At 59.0% G+C, this 25,091-nt stretch overlaps 2 protein-coding genes across 2 annotated transcripts in view; both read left to right on the plus strand.

Annotated features, from left to right (window-relative positions):
* The window catches only part of OLFM2 (olfactomedin 2), a 12,349-nt gene extending 629 nt beyond the window's left edge, over positions 1–11,720 (plus strand). Inside the window, exons 2-6 of the mRNA XM_075445992.1 lie at positions 1,420–1,569; positions 3,237–3,392; positions 6,419–6,638; positions 7,790–7,896; positions 10,757–11,720. Coding sequence (XP_075302107.1) covers positions 1,420–1,569; positions 3,237–3,392; positions 6,419–6,638; positions 7,790–7,896; positions 10,757–11,434 — 1,311 coding nt within the window. The 3' untranslated portion in view covers positions 11,435–11,720. The remainder of the gene's footprint in view (positions 1–1,419; positions 1,570–3,236; positions 3,393–6,418; positions 6,639–7,789; positions 7,897–10,756) is intronic.
* Positions 11,721–23,284: 11,564 nt separating this feature from the next.
* On the plus strand, positions 23,285–24,593 carry LOC104327231 (microtubule-associated protein 1 light chain 3 gamma). Its single transcript, XM_009932119.2, has 4 exons — positions 23,285–23,336; positions 23,421–23,476; positions 23,643–23,749; positions 24,404–24,593. Exons 1-4 carry the CDS (start codon positions 23,285–23,287, stop codon positions 24,591–24,593), a joined length of 405 nt encoding a protein of 134 aa, XP_009930421.2.
* Positions 24,594–25,091: the final 498 nt, after the last annotated feature.

Here is a 25,091-nt window from a genome sequence, read left to right on the forward strand (position 1 = left end):
CTTTTTTTTTTTAGGGGAAGAAACGAAGCTTTCAGTGCACGGGATGCTGCCAGGATCCTGGGGGTGGGACGTCGGGTGGTGCCTGTACCAGCTTGGGTGCTTGTGCGGTGGGTGCCAGCCCTACGCCGTGCCCGGAGCAGCTGGGGGGACCCCTCCTGCCACAGGGACCCCAATTTTGGGGTGCATGAAGCCTTTCCCAACACATAATGGCTCATTGTATTCCTTCACCTGCCGCAGCGGCGAGCGACCGGCGTGACGCCTTCCGAAGGGCTCGTTATCCCACGAGGTGGCTCGTTACCAGCCGGGGCTGCCGAGGGCTCCCGCGCCGGCAGGGCTCCGTCTCCGCTGCGTTGGAGCTGGGCTGAATAAATCCTCTCTCCACCTCCCCCGGCGAGAAGTCAGGAATTTACTCAGCTAAGGGCGAGATCTACGCCGCCGTCGGCTCATTTATTCTGGGCGGAGAGCGGCGTTTAAGCCACCGCCGCGTCCAATAAATCCCTTCCGATGCGAAACACGGAGTCCAAACGGCCGCGTGCGAAAGGCATCGTCCCCGGCTTGTTCTGGGGAACGGGGTCGTTTGTCTTCACGCGGCGCGGAAGGCGCTTGGAGAGCGATGAGTTTGCTCTTGGTTTTCATAATTAATAATTATGAATTACCCATGAAATGCTAAATGGCCCAGCGCCGAAACGCCGGCTGACGGCGTGGAGGAATCGGGCGAAGAGGAGGAAGGGGGAGGCGGAGGAGGTTTCTCTGCTGAATTTTTGGGGCGAGCGTGGCGGGACGCAGCCGAAAACGGGTGGCGGGGGAGCCCGCGGTGGTCACCCCCATCTTTGGCTGCGCGGAAGCAGAACCCTGAGCCCGGATCCGCTTGGAAAAGCCGCGGCTGGAGGCGAAAATCAGCTTCCCCAGGGTGGCGGGGGTGGTGGGACGCTTGGCCAGCGGGGGATGGAATCCCCGGGGGGGGATGAGATTTCCGCCGGGAAGCTGAAATCGCCGTATTTGGCGCAGATCCCGCCGGCAAAATGAGTCTTGGAGAGGGAGAAAAATATTAAACAACGCGGATAAAAACCAAAAAGGAGGGAAAAAACTGCGAAGCAGCTCAGATCCGCGGGGATGAGAAGGGGTTTTGGAGGAGCCGCGTGGGAGGTGGTGGCAGCGCGGCAGGACCGTGGCAGGAAGCGCTCGGCACTGGGCTTTGCCAGCACCAGCGCCGGTTTGGGAAGAGTTTGGCGGGCTCGTCCTGGCACCGGGACGCTGCTCCCGCACCGCCTTGTCCCCAGCCGGACGCCGGCGGGAGGGAAGGATGGTCCGGCGTCTCGCTGCGGCGATGCCGCACTGTTCTGGGGGGGCCTGGCGCGGGTGGGCGAGCGGCTCCGGCGTCCTTCGGGGCCCTGATGTCTCCCCTCCTCTCTCCCGCAGACCCTTTTCCAGAGCCCCGACGAGGGCTGGCAGGTTTACACCTCGGCGCAAGCCCCCGACGGCAAATGCCTCTGCACGGCCGTCATCCCCGTCCAGGGCACTTGCTCCCGCGACCTGCGCAGCCACCAGCTCCGCCAGCTCATGGAGAAGGTGAGCGTTTCCGGCCCGGCGCTAATCAGCGTCGCCCATTAATGAAGTGGTTAATTTGTGGGTGGGGGGAAGCACGCACCCGGCCGCGTGGACCTCCGTGGTGGGGGGAGACCAACGGTGTGATGGGCTCATCCCTTCCCTTGGGATGTGTGGTGGCCACGTCCCGGAGACCTGTTGCTAATTGGCGTTACCCACCGAGCCTGCTAACGAAGCGGTTAATTTGTGGGTGGGGAGAAGCACGCACCCGGCCGCGTGGACCTCCGTGGTGGGGGGAGACCAAAGGCGCGGTGTGATGGGCTGGTCCCCTCCCTTGGGATGTGTGGTGGCCACGTCCTGGAGACCTGTTGCTAATTGGCGTTACCCACCGAGCCTGCTAACGAAGCGGTTAATTTGTGGGTGGGGAGAAGCACGCACCCGGCCGCGTGGACCTCCGTGGTGGGGGGAGACCAACGGTGTGATGGGCTCATCCCTTCCCTTGGGATGTGTGGTGGCCACGTCCCAGAGACCTGTTGCTAATTGGCGTTACCCACCGAGCCTGCTAACGAAGCGGTTAATTTGTGGGTGGGGAGAAGCACGCACCCGGCCGTGTGGACCTCCGTGGTGGGGGGAGACCAACGGTGTGATGGGCTCATCCCTTCCCTTGGGATGTGTGGTGGCCACGTCCTGGAGACCTGTTGCTAATTGGCGTTACCCACCGAGCCTGCTAACGAAGCGGTTAATTTGTGGGTGGGGAGAAGCACGCACCCGGCCGCGTGGACCTCCGTGGTGGGGGGAGACCAAAGGCGCGGTGTGATGGGCTGGTCCCCTCCCTTGGGATGTGTGGTGGCCACGTCCTGGAGACCTGTTGCTAATTGGTATTACCCACCGAGCCTGCTAACGAAGCGGTTAATTTGTGGGTGGGGAGAAGCACGCACCCGGCCGCGTGGACCTCTGCGGTGGGGGAGACCAACAGTGTGGTGTGATGGGCTCATCCCTTCCCTTGGGACGCGTGGTGGCCATGTCCTGGAGACCTGGTGCTAACTGGCATTACCCACCAAACCTGCTAACGAAGCGGTTAATTTGTGGGTGGGGAGAAGCACGCACCCGGCTGCGTGGACCTCCGCAGTGGGGGGGGGAGACCAATGGCGCGGTGTGGTGGGCTGGTCCCCTCCCTTGGGATGTGTGGTGGCCACGTCCTGTAGACCTGTTGCTAATTGGTATTACCCACCGAACCTGCTAACGAAGCAGTTAATTTGTGGGTGGGGAGAAGCACGCACCCGGCCGCGTGGACCTCTGTGGTGGGGGAGACCAACAGTGTGGTGTGATGGGCTCATTCCTTCCCTTGAGACGCGTGGTGGCCACGTCCTGGAGACCTGGTGCTAATTGGCATTACCCACCAAACCTGCTAACGAAGCGGTTAATTTGTGGGTGGGGGGGCCCCTTCCTCTTGGGCTCTGCGGCAACGCTGGCAGAAGCCGTTCACCTCCCCCTTACTTGTCGTGGGGAGGGGGACACTGGGATGTGGTCCCCATCAGCACCCCGTGGGGTGGTCCTGGGGGCTGCTGTCCCTTCCCCAGCCCCCCTCTAGATCCGCATCCCAAATTGTCCTCTTCTTCATTAGCAGCAGTGGGCTGTGTTAATTAGCCTGAGGATTTTATCACCCCCTCCACCTCCATCCCACCATGCAGGTGCAGAACATCTCCCAGTCGATGGAGGTGCTGGACCTCCGGACCTACCGGGACCTCCAGTATGTGCGCAACACCGAGTCCCTGATGAAGGGCCTGGACTCCAGGCTGAAGGTGGCTGCTGAGAGCCAGAAGAACCTCAACGCCAAGAGCTTCCAGGTGAGCCCCACGCCGCCCGCCTCCTCTCACACCCCGTGGGACCCGCTGATGGTTTGGTGCTGCGCGATGTGGGTGGGCACCCTGGGGACGGTCCTGCTTTTGGTGATCTGGGTGGCTGAGTGTCGCTGTGGGGGTCCCGGGGCTGTGCGTCCCTGTGGTGGTCTAAGGGCCGAGCATCCCTGTGGTGGTCTAAGGGCTGAGCATCCCTGTGGTGGTCCAGGTGGCCGAGCATCCCTGTGGGGGTCCTGGGGCCAAGGATCCCTGCGGTGGTCCCAGAGCTGAGCATCCCTATGGGAATCCATGTGGCCAAGCATCCCTGTGGTGGTCCCAGGGCTGAGCATCCCTGTGGGGGTCCCAGAACTGAGCAAGCCCTGTGGTGGTCCCAGGGCCGAGCATCCCTGGGGGGGTCCTGGGCCCAAGCATCCCTGTGGTGGTCCCAGAGCCGAGCATCCCTGTGGTGGTCCCAGGGCCAAGCATCCCTGTGGTGGTCCCACAGCTGAGCATCCCTGTGGGGGTCCCAGAACTGAGCAAGCCCTGTGGTGGTCCCAGGGCCGAGCATCCCTGGGGGGGTCCTGGGGCCAAGCATCCCTGCAGTGGTCCCAGAGCTGAGCATCCCTGTGGTGGTCCAGGTGGCCGAGCATCCCTGTGGTGGTCCCACAGCTGAGCATCCCTGTGGGGGTCCTGGGGCCAAGGATCCCTGTGGTGGTCCCGGAACTGAGCATCCCTGTGGGGGTCCTGGGGCCAGGGATCCCTGTGGTGGTCCAGGTGGCCGAGCATCCCTGTGGTGGTCCAGGTGGCCGAGCATTGCTGGGACCACCGCAGGGATGCTCAGAGTGGGTGTGATGCAGGAGCAGGAGAGGGTGCCTGGCTGCGGTGGGCACGCAGACGAGACACGGGGCAAACCGACTGGGGGCCACATCCTGCCGCTGTGCCGGGATAACGGAGCTGGCCAATTCCCAGCCCATCTGGCTGCGAATCGACCCCTTTAATTAAACAAAAACACAGCTTTTCCCCGGCGAAGCCACGGTTTTGGGCAGCAGCCGCCAGCGCCGATCGATGCAGCCCGCACGTCAATGCCGCCCGCGCTGCAGCGGCTCTGCATCCTCACGAAATCCCATTACCTGCCTCCCCCCCCGCCGGGGCACGGGTTTATTTTGGGAGCCTGAAGGCTTCATCCTGACATCTAAAGAGGGTTTCTGTCTCGGGAGCGGCTGCTTCTTGGCACCGAAACGGGGCCGGAGGATGCTCGGGCGGCCGCCGGGCGCTGACAGTCGCGGAGACGAGACATTGATTAAACATCGGAGCTGCAGCAAATCTCCCGGCTGGTTTAATCACAGCGGGAGGTGCTGAGCCCCACGAGCAGGATGCGATCCCGCCGAGACGCGGGAATGCCGGCCTCGTGATGCTGCCCCGAGCTGAAAGGCGAGGAAGGAGGAAAGGTGCTGGCGAGCCAGGGTTGTTCCCAGGAAAAGCCGCTGAGCCGTGGGACGGCGAGCGAGGCTGGGGGCTGTGGAGCGGGAGGGGGGTGCTGGCTGGGGGTGTGCAGCGTCCTGGAGAGAAGGAGACTCGGCGGAGCGGCTTGAAGCCAGGGTCAGCTCGATACCACGCTGCCATGCGTCCCCTCATTGCTCCCCTGCCATGCTGGGGCGGGGGCTGGCACAAGCGTGGCAGGATCGTGCTCAGCTCCTGGAGCCAAGCATCCCTGCGAGGGTCCCGGGGCCGAGCATCCCTGCGAGGGTCCTGGGGCTGAGCATCCCTGCGAGGCTCCCGGGGCTGAGTATCCCCACAGGGCTCCCGGGGCTGAGCATCCCTGCGAGGGTCCCAGGGCTGAGCATCCCTGTGAGGGTCCCGGGGCTGAGTATCCCCACAGGGCTCCCGGGACTGAGCATCCCTGTGAGGGTCCCGGGGCTGAGTATCCCCACAGGGCTCCCAGGGCTGAGCATCCCTGCGAGGGTCCCGGGGCTGAGTATCCCTGCAGAATTCTCAGGGCCGAGCATCCCCATGGAGTTCCCAGGGCCGAGCATCTCTGCGAGGGTCCCGGGGCTGAGTATCCCCACAGGGCTCCCGGGGCTGAGCATCCCTGCGAGGGTCCCAGGGCCGAGCATCCCCGCGGGACTCCCGGGGCTGAGCATCCCTGCAGAATTCCCAGGGCCAAGCATCCCCATGGAGTTCCCAGGGCCGAGCATCCCTGTGAGGGTCCTGGGGCTGAGCATCCCTGCAGAATTCCCAGGGCCGAGCATCCCTACAGAAATCCCACGGCTGAGCATCCTTGCAGAGATCCCAAGGCTGAGCATCCCTGCGAGGGTCCTGGGGCTGAGCATCCCTGCAAGGGTCCCACGGCTGAGCATCCCTGCAGGGCTTCCAGGGCGGAGCACCCCTGCAGAATTCCCAGGGTTGAGGTTCCCTGCAGAATTCCCAGGGCTGAGGTTCCCTGCAGAATTCCTAGGGCCGAGCATCCCTGCGGAGTTCCCAGGGCTGAACATCCCTGTGAGGGTCCCGGGGCTGAGCATCCCTGCAGGGCTCCCAGGGCTGAGCATCCCTACAGAAATCCCACGGCTGAGCATCCCTGCAGAGTTCCCAGAGATTTTTAAAACCCCGGACCTGGCATCTGACTCCTCCTGTTGCTCTCATTCCCCCCGCACCGTCACCGCACCTTCCCGCATCCCTCGGGCGTGGAGCATCGCTCCGGGCTGGTCGGGGAGGGGGGATTTCACCCCATGCTCCCACGGCGGGGCCGGATCCTGCCCGGTTCCTGCTCTGCGATAGCATCGGCTGCGGGTGATTCATTAGCTGCCACTCCAAAGATGCAAAGCCTTGTAATTGTTATTAATTACCAACCCAGGGAATAGGGCTGCTCTCCGGCGTGTTAACGAGCTGCTGGAAAGCTCCTCGCTACCCCCAGAGGGACGGACAGACGGACAGGCGCGGGGGCAAGCACCCCCAGCCTCCAGGCAGGGGCTGAATTTAAGGGAGGGGTTGGGTTTTTTGATTTTTTTTTTTTTTTACCCCTTGCACCCCTGAATCAGGAGCTGAAGGAGAAGATGACGGAGCTGCTGCCTCTGCTGCCCGTCCTGGACCAGTACAAGTCGGACACCAGGCTGATCGTGCACCTGAAGGAGGAGGTGAGGAACCTCTCCGGGAGCTTGCTGGCCATCCAGGAGGAGATGGGTGCCTACGACTACGAGGAGCTGCAGCAGCGGGTGCTGATGCTGGAGGCACGGCTGCACGCCTGCATGCAGAAACTGGGTACGGTCTCACAGAATCCCAGAATCCCAGAATCCCAGCATGGTGGGGGTTGGAAGGGACCTCTGGGGTCATCTAGTCCAACCCCCTGCCCAAGAAGGGTCACCTACAGCAGGTTGTAGAGGACCTTGTCCAGGTGGGTCTTAAATATCTCCAGAGAAGGAGACTCCACAGCCCCTCTGGGCAGCCTGGGCCAGGGCTCCGTCACCCTCAGAGGGAAGAAGTTCTTCCTCGGGTTCCGCTGGAGCTTCCTCTGCTCCAGTTTGTACCCATTGCCCCTTGTCCTGTCGCTGGGCACCACTGGAAAGAGCTTGGCCCCATCCTCCTGACACCCACCCTGCAGATATTTATAAGTATATATTAGGTCCCCTCGCAGCCTTCTCTTCTCCAGGCTGAACAAGCCCAGCTCCCTCAGCCTCTCCTCCTAGCAGAGATGCTCCAGTCCCCTCATCATCCTCGCAGCCCTGCGCTGGGCTCTCTCCAGTAGCTCCTCATCTTTCTTGAACTGGGGAGCCCAGAACTGGAATCTCTCCAGTAGCTCCTCATCTTTCTGGAACTGGGGAGCCCAGAACTGGACTCTCTCCAGTAGCTCCTCGTCCTTCTGGAACTGGGGAGCCCAGTACTGGGCTCTCTCCAGTAGCTCCTCATCTTTCTTGAACTGGGGAGCCCAGAACTGGACCCAGGACTGCAGATGAGGCCAGATGAGGTCTCCCCCCACCCCACCTCGGCTCTGGTGTGGGACACCCGGGCTCCCTCCCCATGCAGCAATCCTGCAGCAGTGAATCCGAGCCCGCAGCCGCCGCGCGCTCTGCCCACGTGCTGGGCCTCCCGGTTTGCTGCACCGCCGCTATCTGCCGAATAATAATCATACCGGTGGCCCAGCGTCCCCCAGTATGTGCCAGTGGGGCGTTTGCTGGTGCAAACCACGCCAGAGCTGCCGTTGGTTGCTCAGGAATCGCTGCCGGAGCCCAGCGGTGCCTTTTCCTTGAGCACCCCCCACCCTGCAGCCCTGTCCCCTGAGGCTCCTGGGGGTCCCCGGGCTGAAGGGGAACCCTGGTTTCCCCCCTCCAGTGCATGATGCTTGTGGGAGCTGGGCAATGTCGCGGTCTTGGGTGCCCCCCCCGACTCTGAACTCTTTTTTTCCCTGCTCCCAGGCTGTGGGAAGCTGACGGGCGTCAGCAACCCCATCACTATCCGGGCGTCGGGCTCCCGCTTCGGGTCGTGGATGACCGACACGATGACGCCCAGCGCCGACAGCCGGGTGAGTGGCGCGGGCACCCACGGGGATGGGAGGGGGGGGGACACACACAGCCCTGCCTGGGCTTCCCGTGGCTCCCACTTGGCTTTTTTCTGGGTGCCTTTCCCCCAAACCCTCCCAGACCCAAGCAAAGGTGAATTTTGCGGGTGGGCAGCTCCTCTTTTGGCAGGCCTGGCTCTCAGTTTTTACAAAACCCCAGGGCTCCTCAGGCACTGTGTCCCCTGTGACCTGCTTGGCTCGTGCTGCTGTCTCCCTCCTGCCTGTCCCTCCATGGGGACGTGACCCTGGGGTGCGTGCTGCTGGGGGTCCCTGCGCCATGGTGCACGCTCCCTGGGGTGCACACTGCCTGTACATGCTACCTGGGGTCCCTGCACTTTGGTGCACGCTGCCTGGGGTCCCTGCACCATGGTGTACTCTGCCTGGGGTCCCTGCGCCTCGGTGCACGGTTGCTGGGGTCCCTGCACCTTGGTGTACTCTGCCTGGGGTCCCTGCACCTTGGTCCATGCTGCCTGGGGTGCACACTGCCTGTGTATGTTGCCTGGGGTCCCTGCACCTCGGTGCACACTCCCTGGGGTTCCTTGCACCTCGGTGCATGCTCCTTGAGGTCCCTGCACCTTGGTGTATGCTGCCTGGGGTCCCTGCACCTTGGTGCACGCTCCCTGGGGTGCACGCTGCCCGTACATGCTGCCTGGGGTCCCTGCACCTTGGTCCATGCTGCCTGGGGTCCCTGCACCTCGGTCCATGCTACCTGGGGTCCCTGCTCCTTGGTCCATGCTGCCTGGGGTCCCTGCACCTTGGTGCATGTTGCCTGGGGTGCACACTGCCTGTGTATGTTGCCTGGGGTCCCTGCACCTCGGTGCACGCTCCCTGGGGTTCCTTGCACCTCGGTGCGTATTCCTTGAGGTCCCTGCTCCTTGTTGCATGCTGTCTGGGGTCCCTGCTCCTTGGTCCATGCTGTCTGGGGTCCCTGCTCCTTGGTCCATGCTGCCTAGGGTCCCTGCACCTCGGTCCATGCTGTCTGGGGTCCCTGCTCCTTGGTCCATGCTGTCTGGGGTCCCTGCTCCTTGGTCCATGCTGCCTAGGGTCCCTGCACCTCGGTCCATGCTGCCTGGGGTCCCTGCACCTCGGTCCATGCTGTCTGGGGTTCCTTGCACCTCGGTGCATGTTCCTTGAGGTCCCTGCACCTTGGTGTATGCTGCCTGGGGTCCCTGCACCTTGGTGTACTCTGCCTGAGGTCCCTGCTCCTTGTTGCATGCTCCCTGAGGTCCCTGCACCTCGGTCCATGCTCCCTGGGGTCCCTGCACCTCGGTGCATGCTCCCTGGGGTGCACGCTGCCCGTACATGCTCCCTGGGGTCCCTGCACCTTGGTCCATGCTGCCTGGGGTCCCTGCACCTTGGTGCACGCTCCCTGGGGTGCACGCTGCCTGTACATGCTACTTGGGGTCCCTGCACCTCAGTCCATGCTCCCTGGGGTCCCTGCACCTTGGTGTATGTTGCCTGGGGTGCACACTGCCTGTGTATGTTGCCTGGGGTCCCTGCACCTCGGTCCATGCTGTCTGGGGTCCCTGCTCCTCGGTCCATGCTCCCTGGGGTCCCTGCTCCTCGGTCCATGCTGCCTGGGGTCCCTGCTCCTCGGTCCATGCTGCCTGGGGTCCCTGCTCCTTGGTCCATGCTGCCTGAGGTCCCTGCTCCTCGGTCCATGCTGCCTGGGGTCCCTGCACCTCGGTCCATGCTGTCTGGGGTCCCTGCACCTCGGTCCATGCTGTCTGGGGTCCCTGCACCTCGGTCCATGCTGTCTGGGGTCCCTGCTCCTTGGTCCATGCTGCCTGGGGTCCCTGCACCTCGGTCCATGCTCCCTGGGGTTCCTTGCACCTTGGTGCATGTTCCTTGAGGTCCCTGCACCTTGGTGTATGCTCCCTGGGGTCCCTGCACCTTGGTGTACTCTGCCTGAGGTCCCTGCTCCTTGTTGCATGCTCCCTGAGGTCCCTGCACCTCGGTCCATGCTCCCTGGGGTGCACGCTGCCCGTACATGCTCCCTGGGGTCCCTGCACCTTGGTCCATGCTGCCTAGGGTCCCTGCACCTCGGTGCATGTTGCCTGGGGTCCCTGCGCCTTGGTCCATGCTCCCTGGGGTCCCTGCACCTCGGTCCATGCTCCCTGGGGTCCCTGCACCTTGGTCCATGCTCCCTGGGGTCCCTGCTCCTCGGTCCATGCTGTCTGGGGTCCCTGCTCCTCGGTCCATGCTGCCTGGGGTCCCTGCACCTCGGTCCATGCTGCCTGGGGTCCCTGCTCCTCGGTCCATGCTGCCTGGGGTCCCTGCTCCTTGGTCCATGCTGCCTGGGGTCCCTGCACCTCGGTCCATGCTGCCTGGGGTCCCTGCTCCTTGGTCCATGCTGCCTGGGGTCCCTGCACTTTGCTGCATGCTCCCTGGGGTCCCTGCACCTCGGTCCATGCTCCCTGGGGTCCCTGCACCTCGGTCCATGCTGCCTGGGGTCCCTGCTCCTTGGTCCATGCTGTCTGGGGTCCCTGCTCCTTGGTCCATGCTGCCTGGGGTCCCTGCTCCTTGGTCCATGCTGCCTGGGGTCCCTGCTCCTTGTTGCATGCTCCCTGGGGTCCCTGCACCTCGGTCCATGCTCCCTGGGGTCCCTGCACCTCGGTGCACGCTCGCAGGCTGGGCAGGAGCTTCCTCGGAGTCTCTGCAGGCTGGGGACTCGAAAAATGTGGTGTCCTGGCGTGTGGCTGCGTGTTCTGGGGAGCGGGGGGCTGGGAGGGACGTGGGTCATGTCCGTCCGTCCTGGGAGCCCGCCTTGGTGGGACTGGGAGCCCCATTTTGGCCGAGCGTCCCTAACCTGAGCCCGCTGCAGGTGTGGTACATGGACGGCTACTACAAGGGCCGCCGCGTCTTGGAGTTTCGGACCTTGAACGACTTCGTGACGGGGCAGAACTTCGTGCAGCATCTCCTGCCGCATCCCTGGGCCGGCACCGGCCACGTGGTCTTCAACGGCTCCCTCTACTACAACAAATACCAGAGCAACATCGCGGTGAAGTACCACTTCCGCTCCCGCAGCGTGCTGGTGCAGCGCAGCCTGGCCGGCGCCGGCTACAACAACACCTTCCCTTACTCCTGGGGGGGTTTCTCCGACATCGACTTCATGGTGGACGAGAGTGGGCTGTGGGCTGTCTACACCACCAACCAAAACGCCGGCAACATCGTGGTGAGCCGGGTGGACCCCCAGACGCTGGAGGTCCTGCGGAGCTGGGACACGGGGTACCCCAAGCGAAGCGCCGGGGAGTCCTTCATGATCTGCGGCACGCTCTACGTCACCAACTCCCACCTTGCCGGCGCCAAGATCTATTTTGCCTACTTCACAAACACTTCCAGCTATGAATACACGGATATTCCCTTCCACAACCAGTATTCCCACATATCCATGCTGGACTACAACCCGCGGGAGAGGGTGCTCTACACCTGGAACAACGGCCACCAGGTCATCTACAACGTCACACTCTTCCACGTCATAAAGACGTCGGGCGAGCTGTGACCCCCCGCGCCGGACTCCTCTGCTCTCCTTCCCCAGCTCTTGATTTTTCTACACTTCAGCCTCAGTCATTCTCTCCAGGGGATGGAGGCTTCCACCTCCTCCTCCTCCTCCTCCTCCTCCTCCTCTTTGATTTTTCTTCTTTTTGTATTTCTTTGGGTTCTCCCCGCGGTTCATGGCGCATGGATCTGCCTTCATATGAGCTGACCTCGACTGATTTTTGGTTGGTTTCTTTTTTCAATTTACATCTTTATTTTGATGGCAAATAAAAACGCTCTCTTTGACGTTTGATGGGGCTCGTGCTGATATTTTCCCCCCCCCCCCAGTTTTCCAAAATTGATTATTATTTCTCACTCGATGGCTTGGTTTCCCCTTCCCTTTCCTTCCTCCCCTCTGCCGGCGGATGCCAGGAGCCGGCTGCAGTCTCCAGCCCTCTCCTGCCGACGTGCGCCGGCAGCCGGCGAGGTTGTTTATGGGCATGTTTAATGCATGCGGGTGCGGCGCTGGGGAAATTGCAGCAGAGCTGGCCGAGGCGAGGAGGAAGGGAAGGGAAACGATCACGCAGCTGCGGCGAGCAGCGGGGAGCCGACCCTGCAAAGAGGGGGGGGGAATAGACCCAAAATGAGCACCCAGCGAGGCTGGGGCAGCAGGATCCCGGCCCTAGGGGAGAGCAAGGATCTGCTGGCCAGGGTTGAGGAGGGATGGAGGGGATGAGGAGGGGATGGAGGGGATGGAGAGGATGAGGAGGGGATGGAGAGGATGAGGAGGAGATGGAAGGGACGGAGAGGATGAGGGAGGAATAGAGGGGATGAGGAGGGGATGGAGGGGATGGAGAGGATGAGGAGGAGATGGAAGGGATGGAGAGGATTGGGGGGGTAGAGGGGATGAGGAGGGGATGGAGAGGATGAGGAGGAGATGGAAGGGATGGAGAGGATGAGGGGGGAATAGAGGGGATGAGGAGGGGATGGAGAGGATGAGGAGGAGATGGAAGGGATGGAGAGGATGGGGGGAGTAGAGGGGATGGAGGGGATGCGGAGGGGATGGAAGGAATGGAAGGGATGGAGAGGATGAGGAGGGGATGGAGGGGATGCAGAGGAGATGGAAGGGATGGAAGGGATGGAGAGGATGAGGAGGGGATGGAGGGGATGCGGAGGAGATGGAAGGGATGGAGGAGATGTGGAGGGGATGAAAGGGATGGAGGAGATGCGGAGGGGATGGAGGGAAAGTGAGGGGATGGAGAAGATGGAGGAGATGGAGGGGATGTGGAATGGATGAGGAGATGCAGAAGGGATGGAAGGGATGGAGGAGCTGGAGGGGATGTGGAAGGGATGGAGGAGATGCAGAGGAGGAGGAAGGGATGAGGAGATGCGGAAGGGATGGAAAGGATGGAGGAGGTGTGGAGGGGATGTGGAAGGGATGGAGCCCAGACCCTGCGAGATGCTTCTAAAATTGGGGGGGACACACACACCCCCCTGCAGGCTGAGACCCCCCTCACCCCCAAACCTGGGCAAAGAGCTGCGTGGGGATGCTGGCAGGATGGGGACAGGGACAGGGTGCGTTAAAGCCTGCGGTGGTCACATTAACCCTGCTGATTCCCTGTCGCAGCTCCAGGACCTTCACAGGCTTTGGGCAGGGGAAAAGGGGGGGGGAACTGGTGTGGCCCTGGAGCCCCATCCCTGCCCCGGGGCTGGCATCACGGTGCTGGCGCCCGTGTCGAGAGCAGAAAATCGAAGCTGGAAGCACCTTGTCACGCTTCTTCTCCTCTCGAAAGAGGAGTGGGGAACAAGGATAATCCCTGCTAATCCCGTCAGCCGCTTGCGTGCCAGAGGAGGGGGTTCAGAAGGCTGCGGCGACGCGGGATCTCGGCAGCCCCCCCCCCGTGGAGGTGTGTTTTTGGGGTGCTGGGATGCTCGGCTCAACCCTGACCATGCCGATGGGCTCTCTGGGAGGGGGTCGGGGATAGGTCCTGGTGGAGGAGCAGACCCTCGCGTGCCCCTTCTGCAGGGCATCATCCAGGCACACACGGGGAAGACTCCCGGTGCCGTCGGGGTGACGGGGACACCTCGGGGTGCTGCTGCATTTGGGTGCCGGGCTCCCACCCTGCGCAGGCAGCGTCTGCAGAAGCACATCCCTGGTTTTCCAGCTTCATTCCCGCGTCCCAGCAGGGCTGTGACCACGGGAAGCTCATTAACCCCACGCTGCGAGCCAAGACCGAAGCGGCTCTGCCCCGGCCCCTGCGACCGGGACGTGAAGGGCTCCTCGGCCAAGCCCCCGCCGGCAACTTCTCACGCCGTGGCTCGCGGCTCACTCACGCAGGGACCTTAATTTGCTGTCGGAAGCACGTGCAGGCCGGCGGCCAAGAGCAGGCACGGCTCTGGTGCCCAGCTTGGCACGGCGAGGACGCTTCTTGAGCAAAGCCAAGTGAGGAGGAGGAGGATGGAGGTCTTTGCACCATGTGGGGGGTGTGCAGCGTGCAGCCACATCCCTGCCAGCTCCAGGCAGCGACTGGCAAACCCTCTGCAGCGATTATTTAGCAATTAGTGCCTGAGCAAGGCTCCCCGTCTCGGCAGAGGCTGTATCCAAGCGACCTGAGGATGGAGATATTAATCCGGGCTCAGCCCGCAGCACGGCTGCTGCTCACCTGCGAGGAGCTCTCGTTTCTCACCCCCGCTTCCAGCAAGGCGAGGGCCGAGTTGTGTTTGTCCCTGCCGGTAGGTGACCGCGGCAGGAGGGACACAGGGGGATGCTGTGGGGCACAGCGAGCAGGGAACAGCCACGGGGCTGGGGGCAGGAGTGCAAGCCTGACTCCTCAACCCCACCCCATCCTCATCCCCACTCCATCCTCATCCACATCCCATCCTCATCCACATCCCCATCCTCATCCACATCCCATCCCCACCCCATCCTGTCCCATCTCCATCCCCATCCCACCCCATCCCATCATCCCATTCCATCTCATTCCCATCCCATCCTCATCCCCATCCCATCCTCATCTTTATCCTCATCCACATCCCATTCCCATCCCATCCTGTACCATCTCCATCCCCATCCCACCCCATCCCATCATCCCATTCCATCTCATTCCCATCCCATCCTCATCCCCATCCCATCCTCATCTTTATCCTCATCCACATCCCATTCCCATCCCATCCTGTACCATCTCCATCCCCATCCCACCCCATCCCATTCCATCTCATTCCCATCCCATCCCATCTCCATCCCCATCCCCTTCCCACCCCATCCTCATCCCCATCCCATCCTCATCTTCACCCTCATCCTCATCCCCATCCCATCCCCATCCCATCCAAACCCCCATCCCATCCTCGTCTTCATCCTTATCCCCATACTATCCCCATCCCATCTCATCTTCATCCCATCCCATCCTCATCTTCATCCTCATCCCCATCCCATCCCCATCCCATCCTATCCTCATTCCATCCTGACCCATCTCCATCCCCATCCCACCCCATTCCGTCCCATCATCCCCATCCCATCTCCATCCCCATCCTATCGCATCCCATCCTCATCTTCATCCTCATCGCCATCCCATCCTCATCTTCATCCTCATCTCCGTCCCATCCCATTCCATCCCATCCAAATCCCCATCTCATCCTCATCCCATCCTGTCCCATCTCCATCTCCATCCCCATCCCACTCCATTCCATCCCATCATCCCCTTCCCATCCCATCCCATCCCACCCCACCCCATCATCTCATCCCCATCCCATCATCCCATCCCATCGGGCACCACCGAGGGTCCCCAGATCTCGGCATCCCTGGCAGCTCCGCGCAGGCGAGCCCCACGCTGCCGTTCCTCATTCCCGATGCCGGAGACGCCGCGGCCATCGCCGCAGGGGCAGCCCCACGGCCGACACAGAGCCGCAGGGGTGGCCACCTGCAGCCAAACCCCCCTCGAGCCCTTGCCCCACAGCTTCTCCCCGAGGCTCTTCCCACTCCTCCCCTGGGGCTGGTGATCGTCCCCCACCTTCAAACCCCGGCTGGATCCACCTCCCAAAACGCCACCGGTGGGCTCGGTCACGGAGATCGACAGGGCTGAGACCAAGCTTTGGGAAAAGTCTCAGGGGGAAGGCGAGCGCCGGGACAAGGACGATGCCACCGACTGCCACGCCGGGACCTCGCTCACCTCCCTTGCATCCCCCAGCCTCAGGTGTCCTTAGAGGGGGACGGGGGGGGGGACAGGAGCCCCGTCCCCGCCGAGGCGACGCAGCGAGTGCTGCAGTGCAGCTGCTGTTTGAAACACGATCGGTCGGTGCCTATAGCTGGGGGGGGGTGGAAAACCCCCCCTGACGTACTTTTTCCCCTTGTGCCGCTATTTATTAGGCTACAAAAGAAAGGGGGGGGGAGGGAAAAAAAACAACCCAGGGCACTTAATAACCTTACACATGCAGAAAGCCTTGTGGAAAACAGCCTGCTCGAAATCGCTGGTCCTGCGGGCTGGGTTTTTCCAGCTGATTGTAATTCTTGCGAAGGCTCAGCCCCAACGCGAGGCCAATTGGTTATTCAGCGCCGAGCCCGGCTGGGGATGGGGCTGGATGGGGGGGGGGAGACGCAGCACCCGAGCTGGGGGCAGCGGAGGCTGCTGCTCCTTCAAAATCCTTCAAAAAAAAAATAGGATTTTCAAAATATTTTGCGTCTTGAGAAATCCTCCCCCCCCGAAAGAGGATGCTGCGCCGGGTCCGCAGCGGCGTGGGCTGGGTGGGAGCCCGCTGGGACCCCCGCCCAAGCCTGGGGAAGCGTCTTGTCGGCTTGCCAAGCACCAGCCCTCCCGTTCATAACTCGCTTCGTCATTAAGCGTCAGCGAATCCACCCCCGCGCTCGCCCCAGCCGGGGACACGGCACCGAGCATCGTTACCGCAGAGCCGTGGCGCGGCGTTCGCGGCCGCCCAGCCCCGTCACGGCCCACCGGGGACTTTCCCTCGAACGAAAAAGCAGCGGGAGCTCGGTAATTGAGGCTTATTTATGGCAGGGAAGCGCTTCGCAGCGGGAGCGCGCAGCCGTCAGGGCGAAAATAGGGCCGGGGAAAGGAACAAACTGGGCTTGGAGCCGTCGTCTCCCTGCCCGCTCGCCAGCCCGCGCCGGGGCTCCGTTATCCGCCCGCTGCCCTGACTGGGCTCCCCAGTTCAAGAAAGATGAGGAGCTACTGGAGAGAGCCCAGTTCTGGGCTTCCCAGTTCAAGAAAGATGAGGAGCTACTGGAGAGAGTCCAGTTCTGGGCTCCCCAGTTCCAGAAAGATGAGGAGCTACTGGAGAGAGTCCAGTTCTGGGCTCCCCAGTTCCAGAAAGATGAGGAGCTACTGGAGAGAGTCCAGTTCTGGGCTTCCCAGTTCAAGAAAGATGAGGAGCTACTGGAGAGAGCCCAGTTCTGGGCTTCCCAGTTCAAGAAAGATGAGGAGCTACTGGAGAGAGCCCAGCGCAGGGCTGCGAGGGGACTGGAACATCTCCCCTACGAGGAGAGGTTGAGGGAACTGGGCTTGTTCAGCCTGGAGAAGAGAAGGCTGCGAGGGGACCTTATAAATGCTTATAAATATCTAAAGGGTGGGGGTCAGGAGGATGGGGCCAAGCTCTTTTCAGTGGTGCCCAGTGACAGGACAAGGGGCAATGGGCACAAACTGAGGCACAGGAAGTTCCATCTGAACATGAGGAGGAACTTCTTCCCTCTGAGGGTGACGGAGCCCTGGCCCAGGCTGCCCAGGGAGGCTGTGGAGTCTCCTTCTCTGGAGATATTCAAGACCCGCCTGGACAAGGTCCTGTGCAGCCTGCTGTAGGTGACCCTGCTTTGGCGGGGGGGTTGGACTAGATGACCCACAGAGGTCCCTTCCAACCCCTACTATTCTGTGATTCTGTGATTCTGTGATCGCCTCCGTCGGGGGGTGCGATAAAAGTGTTCGACGCAGGACAAGGGGCAATGGGCACAAAATGAGGCACAGGAAGCTCCGTCTGAAGATGAGGAAGAACTTCTTCTGAGGGTGATGGAGCACTGGAACAGGCTGCCCAGGGAGGTTGTGGAGTCTCCTTCTCTGGAGATATTCAAGACCCACCTGGACAAGGTCCTGTGCAGCCTGCTGTAGGTGACCCTGCTTCGGCAGGGGGTTGGGCTGGGTAACCCCCAGAGGTCCCTTCCAACCCCTACCATTCTGTGATTCTGTGATTCTGCCCTGGGTGGGTTTGGCGGCCCCTCGCCGGGGAGAATTGACGGGCTGGGGTCTTCCCCGCGGCCAGATGGCTGCTGCTGGAGGAACCCCTCCATTAGCCTGGTCACAGCATCCCCGGGGGGGACCAGCAGCAGGGAGGGGGGCACGGCCCCGCTTACTGAGACCTGCTCTGCAGTGTCGTTAGAGACAGAGAATGTGGACAGAAATCCTCTCTGTAACGTACACGTAGCTACAATATATGGAAATCTTGGCTATAAAGTACACATATGAGCTACAATATCTCAAATGTTTAGCTATACTATACACATATGAGCTATAATATATAGAAACTTTGGCTGTAATACACACGTATTAGCTCTACTATACAGAAACCTTAGCTATAATATACATATATTACCTTTACTGTATAGAAAACAGCTATACTATACACATATGAGCTATAATATATAGAAACCTTGGCTGTTATACACAGGTATTAGCTCTACTATACAGAAACCTTAGCTATAATATACAGATATGACCTTTACTATATAGAAAACAGCTATACTATACACATATGAGCTATAATATCTAGAAACTTTGGCTGTTATACACACGTATCAGCTCTACTATATGGAAACCCTAGCTATAATATACATATATTACCTTTACTGTATAGAAAACAGCCATACTATGCACATATTAGCGATAATATATAGAAACCTTGGCTGTAATATAAACATATTAACCCTACTATACAGAAACCTTAGCTATAATATACATATATGACCTTTACTATATAGAAAACAGCTATACTATACACATATTAGCAATAATATATAGAAATATTGTCTGTAATACACATGTATTAGCTCTACTATACAGAAACCTAAGCTATAATATACATATATTACTTTTACTGTATAGAAAACAGCTATACTAAGCACATATTAGCGATAATATATAGAAACCTTGGCTGTAATATAAACATATTTACCCTACTATACAGAAACCTTAGCTATAATATACATATATGACCTTTACTATATAGAAAACAGCCATACTATACACATATTAGTGATAATATATAGAAACCTTGGCTGTAATAGAAACATATTACCTACACTATACAGAAATCTTATCTATAATATACATGTATTAGCTATAATATATAGAAAGCTGGGCTATAACATACACATATTAGCTATACTGTATAGAAATCTTCTCTAAAATATATACTTATTAGCTACAATAGATAGAAACCTCATCTATAATACACATGGTAGCCATAATATCTAGAAACCTCAGCTATACTATGCACATATGACCTATAATATCTAGAAACCTTGGCTATAACATACAGATATTAGCTACACTATACAGAAATCTTATCTATAATGTACATATACCAGCTATAATGTATAGAAACCTTGGCTATAATACACATAGTAGCTACAATACCTAGAAATCTCAGCTGTAATATACAAGTATTAGCTATAATATCTAGAAATCTCAGCTGTAACATACATTAGCTATAATATATATAGATATCTGTAATATATAGAGATTGTTATACATCTTGTAGCCATATGTAAACAGGGCAGCCTCCCACCCCCCCCGGCTGGGGGTTCTCTGCCCCCCAGCCCTGGGGCAGCCCGGCCGGGGCCGCGATTCCCCCTTTAATATTTAATGTCAGATTAAAGAGAAATCTCAGGGGATTCTTTTCCTTTAAATTTGATTTTATTCCGGTGTATCACCAAATGAGCTATGAATAAACCTCCTCTCGTGCAGAAGAGGATTTATTTATGAGTTTGGGTTGAAATTTGCTCCGCGCCGGCCCGGAGCGGGCAGGCAGGAATACAGATGAGATCCCGCTTCCCGAGCCGGCAGCTGGAGGTATAAATTTTACCTCCCATATCCCAGCTCTCTGCCTGCATTTTGGTTTTTTTTTTTTAATTTTTATTTTATTTGGCTCATTCCAGCGATGTTGAGTCTCCAAGGAAATGAATCCCGGGGGCTCCTCGCGGCTGCTGGGTTTCAGCCGAGGGGACGCCGCCAAGGGATGAAGCACGGATGCCAAACACTCCCCAGATCGGGAAAACCAATTTCCCTTCATCTTTAATTAATTAGTTGATGCTAATGAAAGCATCACATTTCCATGACGACCCGGGATTCCAGAGCCCAGCCCGGTACCGCAGCAATAGCTGGAAATTAAACCGATAAATAATAGATGCTCACCGTTAATGAACTCATTTCAAATGGAGATTTTAATTTTTAATTTTTTTTTTTCCTTTTTATTTTTTTGAAATCCACAACTTTTTCTGCTAGCAGCAAAGCCGTTAGCGCCTGCCTGGAAGCAGCACGCAGGCAGCGAGCCGTCAGCGATGCCTTTTATTGGCAAACTGAGAGGCGCTTTCATATTTCTCCGTTTCTTGTTCAGAAAGAAATCATCCCCGGCAAAAAATGCCCAACCCGCCCGGTGAAACCCCCCTTCGGATCCCACGCGGACTTTCCAGAATTAAATTGATTAGGGATATAAATTTATAACGGCTTAACTCGCTCCACAGATGGAATATCCATCGCTAATGGAATTTCCCAAACCGGTGATGGGCGCGTCGGAGAGATTTATTCTTTTTATGGCAAATCCGGACTAATATATTCCACAATGGCAAAATATATTAAATATGTATATGAAACAGCAGGGGAAAAAAAAAAAATATGGTGATGATCGGCCTGCGCCCTGTTGCGCCCTGGGGCTGGGGCTGAGCTGCTCGGCGCAAGGTGGGGACAAACCCAGCCGGGATTTTGCCGCGCTCCGAGGACAACGCCGGGACGCGCCCGGGATGCTCGGCAAGGCGCTTCTCCTCCCGAAGCCATCCCCACCCTCCAGCAGCTGCTGCCTGAAAGGGCCCATTATACCAAAAAACTTATTTAAATGAGGCTAATTGAAGTCTCCGGAGGGTCTAAATGAGCCGGGCTGCGTTCGCCTCCTCCCTGTTTAGCGGTGGCGGAGGGGTGGGAGCCTGCGGAGCGCGCACGAGCGGCTCCGGAAGAAAAATGAAAGGGAAAAAGGAAATTAAAAAAGACAGATGGGGTCTAATTGGCGTAATGGGGTCTAATTTGTTTGGCTCAAGCCGCCTCTCTCCTGACCCAGGGAATTGGCAGCGCGTGAAAAATACCTGCGGCATGCGGAGGAGCCGGCTTCTCGGCAGCTTTATGGATCCCACCTGACACCAGCCCCTCGTTAAATCAAACTGGAGATAGCGCAGGAATTAAACTGTCAGGATAACGCATGGCGCTCTGCACCCGTGCCCGCAGCCGGGTCCTGCGCCGGGGGGGATTGATGCGCCGGGGCAGGGTGTTATCCCGCACCACCCGCCTCCCCGGGGCAGGGAGGGACAGGGCTGGGGCAGGGGCGGGGGGCAAACACCCCCAGACTCCCTTTCTGGATGAGTGGTTGGTGAAGTGGATTGAGAACTGGCTGAATGGCAGAACTCAGAGGGTTGTCATCAGCGGCGCTGAGTCTGGTTGGAGGCTGGTGACAAGTGGTGTCCCCCAGGGGTCAGTACTGGGCCCAGTCTTGTTCAACTTCTTCATCAACGACCTGGATGAAGAGTTAGAATGTACCCTCAGCAAGTTTGCTGACGACACCAAACTGGGAGGTGTGGTAGATACACCAGAAGGCTGTGCTGCCATTCAGCGTGACCTGGATAGGCTGGAAAGCTGGGCAGAGAGGAACCTGATGAGGTTCAACAAAGGCAAATGCAGGGTCCTGCACCTGGGGAGGAACAACCTCATGCACCAGTACAGGCTGGGGTGGACCTGCTGGAGAGCAGCTCTGCGGAGAGGGACCTGGGTGTCCTGGTGGACGACAGGTTAACCATGAGCCAGCAGCGTGCCCTGGGTGCCAAGAAAGCCAATGGGATCCTGGGGTGCATCAAGAAGAGTGTGGCCAGCAGGACGAGGGAGGTTCTCCTTCCCCTCTACACTGCCCTGGTGAGGCCCCATCTGGAGTACTGTGTCCAGTTCTGGGCTCCCCAGTTCAAGAAAAATGAGGAGCTACTGGAGAGAGTCCAGCGGAGGGCTACAAGGATGGTGAGGGGACTGGAGCATCTCCCCTACGAGGAGAGGCTGAGGGAACTGGGCTTGTTCAGCCTGAAGAAGAGAAGGCTGCGAGGGGACCTTAGAAATGCCTACAAATATCTGCAGGGTGGGGGTCAGGAAGATGGGGCCAAGCTCTTTTCAGTGGTGCCCAGTGACAGGACAAGGGGCAATGGGCACAAACTGAAGCAGAGGAAGCTCCGTCTGAACATGAGGAAGAACTTCTTCCCTCTGAGGGTGACGGAGCCCTGGCCCAGGCTGCCCAGGGAGGTTGTGGAGTCTCCTTCTCTGGAGATATTCCAGCCCCGCCTGGACAAGGTCCTGTGCAGCCTGCTGTAGGTGACCTTGCTTCGGCAGGGGGGTTGGACTAGATGACCCACAGAGGTCCCTGCCAACCCCTACTATTCTGTGATATTCTGTGATATTCTGTGATATTCTGTGATATTCTCCACCAGCAGCCCCATCCGCAGCCGCTCGCCGGGCAGAGAGCCATCGCCGGCTGCGATAACCGCCGCGGATCATCGATTATGAGCTCATCCCCGGCGCAGTTTCATCGCTGGAATCGTTCGCCCCAGCTTGGGGCCCTTTGGATGAACCAGGGGATGGAAGAAGCTTCAAAAAACCAGTAACTCCCAGCTCACGGAGAAAATTAAAAGTGCCTTTGCAGCTTGTCGGGGCACACGGAGGGGTCGCCGGGCTGGCACCGGTTCCACCGTGCTTGCGCCGAGTCCTGCCCCAGGAAGATGAATCTGCATCATTTAGCACATCACTGGTCAGGTGGGAAAACCGAGGGCTTCAGATCACCCCTCCCTTCTGAGGGGACCAGGCTTCAGCACTGCTTCGCTCTGGTGCCGGGCACCCAAGGGCACCCACAGGGGTGAGGTTGGGTGCTCGGGCGTGGCTGCTGCTCCACAAAATGTCTGGAGCAAGGAGCAAACCCCCAGCTCTGTGCTTATCCTCTCCATCTGTCCATCCCTCTAGTCCTCCATCCATCCATCCTTCCATCCATCCCTCCCTCCCTCCATCCGTCCCTCTAGCTCTCCACCCACCCTCCCACCCATCCATCCGTTCCTCTAGCCATCCATCCCTCCATCCATCCTTCCATCCATCCTTCCATCCTTCCATCCTTCCCTCCATCCCTCTAGCCCTCTACCCACCCACCCATCCATCCGTTCCTCCAGCAACCCATCCATCCACCCATCCATTCCTCCACCCACCCATCCATCCACCCATCCGTTCCTCCACCCACCCATCCATCCATCCATCCATCCATCCACCCGTTCCTCCATCCATCCATCCATCCATCCGTTCCTCCATCCACCCATCCATCCACTCATCCACCCACCCATCCACCCATCCCTCTAGCCATCCATCTGTCCATCCACCTACCCATCTGTTCCTCCATCCATCCGTCCATCCATTCACCCATTCCTCCCTCCCTCCTTCCCAGCAGAGCCCAGCACCCTGCTGAGAACCCCAGCTCCTCCTCTCCCTGTCCCAGGTGGGGCAGGATGAGCCTATATTAGGAGCTCTGCCAGCAGCAGCTGCCCATGGCAGGGCTCAGGGAACTTCCTCCATCTCCTCCTCTTCCTCCTTCCAAGATGCACCCAAGCGAGAGCAGCTCTCGCCCGTTCAAGCAACGGAAGAGCCTCGGTGGGTTACCGGGGACGAGGGGAGCAGCAGAGCAGGGACACCGGGACGGGTTGCGCTTACCGCTCCTTCTTTTCTCTCCTGCAGCCACCAGGATGCATGAAGTGACAGAAATCCGGATAAAATATCCCAACAAGATCCCGGTAAGGGCCACGTGCCGCTCACTTTGCAGACTCTGAGAGGCTTTGCTAAAGACCCTGTGGCTGGACTTTGGAGACCACGGTTCTGCTTCCCTGGGCACCCTTGCAAGGGTGGTCCCAAAGCCTCCCAGTCCCTGTGTCTCCTCCCAGCATCTTCTCCCCGCTGCAGGTGGTCGTGGAGCGCTACCAGAAGGAGAAGACCTTGCCCCCCTTGACCAGGACCAAATTTCTGGTGTCCCAGGACCTGCCCCTGTCCCAGTTTGCTGTCACCCTGCGGTGAGTGGTCAAGGACGCGGCGGGGGCAAGGCGGGGGGTGTCCACAGCCCCAAACCAGTGCAAAAACCCAGTCTACCTGCAGCTGGTCCTGTGAAACAGCTTGGCTTGGAGGCCACTTGGGCTGCTCTTCTGGGCAAGTGTTTAGTGGGCAAGTGTTTAAATTAATTGCCTTAAATTAGCCTTGGCAATTAGCAAAGAGCAATTGCATGGCGTGCCTCATGGCAGAACTCCTCCACCCTCCCTGGGATAGAAGGTAGCAATTAGCTCTTTTCCTGGAGCATCTGCAGCACAGGTAAATTGTTAATTAGGTGCAGGTGATTAGCAGCCCTGCAAACGAGGAGCACCATTGCAGCTGGCTTGAAACCCTCGTGCTCCACTTGAAATCCCTCGCAAGGACCAACATCTCCCAGCAGCAAAGGTTGGGGTGGACTTCCAGATGTTTTGGGGAGCAGCTGGCCATGCCCTAGCACCCACCTTAATCCCCATGGGTGCTGCTGGGTGGGCTGGCACCGGAGGGAAGCGATGCTGCAGCCCAGCCCCCGTGGACGGGACCCCAAGGACCACGTCCCCATGGATGGGTCCTCCCTGGAGTCTCCCCAGTGACCACGCTGCCCGATGCTGGGCAATACTCACCCGTAAGCTTCTTCTCGGCAGGACGCGGCTCTGCCTGGCCTCCTCCCAGACCTTCTACCTGCTGGTGAACAACAAAGGGCTGCCAAACATGGCTGTCACCATGCAGGAGCTGTACCGTGACAACAAGGACGAGGATGGCTTCCTCTACCTGACCTACGCTTCCCAGGAGATGTTTGGCAGCTCTTCCTCCACCGAGCCGGCAGCTGCTTGACCACAAAACCCCCTGCCACCGCGGCGTCCTCGCGGCTGCTCGTCTCGGGACGCTGGTGAGGTCAGGGATGTATCTCCCCAAACTTGGCTTGAAACCTTTTGGGGAGCCCCAAATTGTGGCTGGACCAAACCTCACCTTCCCTCCAGCTGTGGTTTGATGGGCTCAGCTCCGTGATGGTCTTCAAAACTCCACTCAGCACCTCCTTGATCTCAGGGCTTTGGGCACAAATTCTTCTCCCAGCACAGCAGAAGGTGGTGCTGGCTTACTCTGATCCACAGAAAGGTTGTTCTTCCCGACAGGCTCTTCTCAAGGGCTTTACAGCTTCTCATCCCTGCCCAGAAAACTCGGGACAGGCGTTTAGCAGGAGCCTAAGAGGATTGGGAACGGGGAGTTTCACGGCTTGCGCGGGTTCTCGTTAAGCTGCGTGTCTGTTCTTGCCGCCGCTGGAGCGTCCACTCGAGACGTGGGGTGAAGAAAAACCAGCCGGTGCCTCCGGTC

Source organism: Opisthocomus hoazin, chromosome 35 (assembly GCF_030867145.1).
Source record: "Opisthocomus hoazin isolate bOpiHoa1 chromosome 35, bOpiHoa1.hap1, whole genome shotgun sequence".
In the NCBI taxonomy this organism is placed as follows: domain Eukaryota; kingdom Metazoa; phylum Chordata; class Aves; order Opisthocomiformes; family Opisthocomidae; genus Opisthocomus; species Opisthocomus hoazin.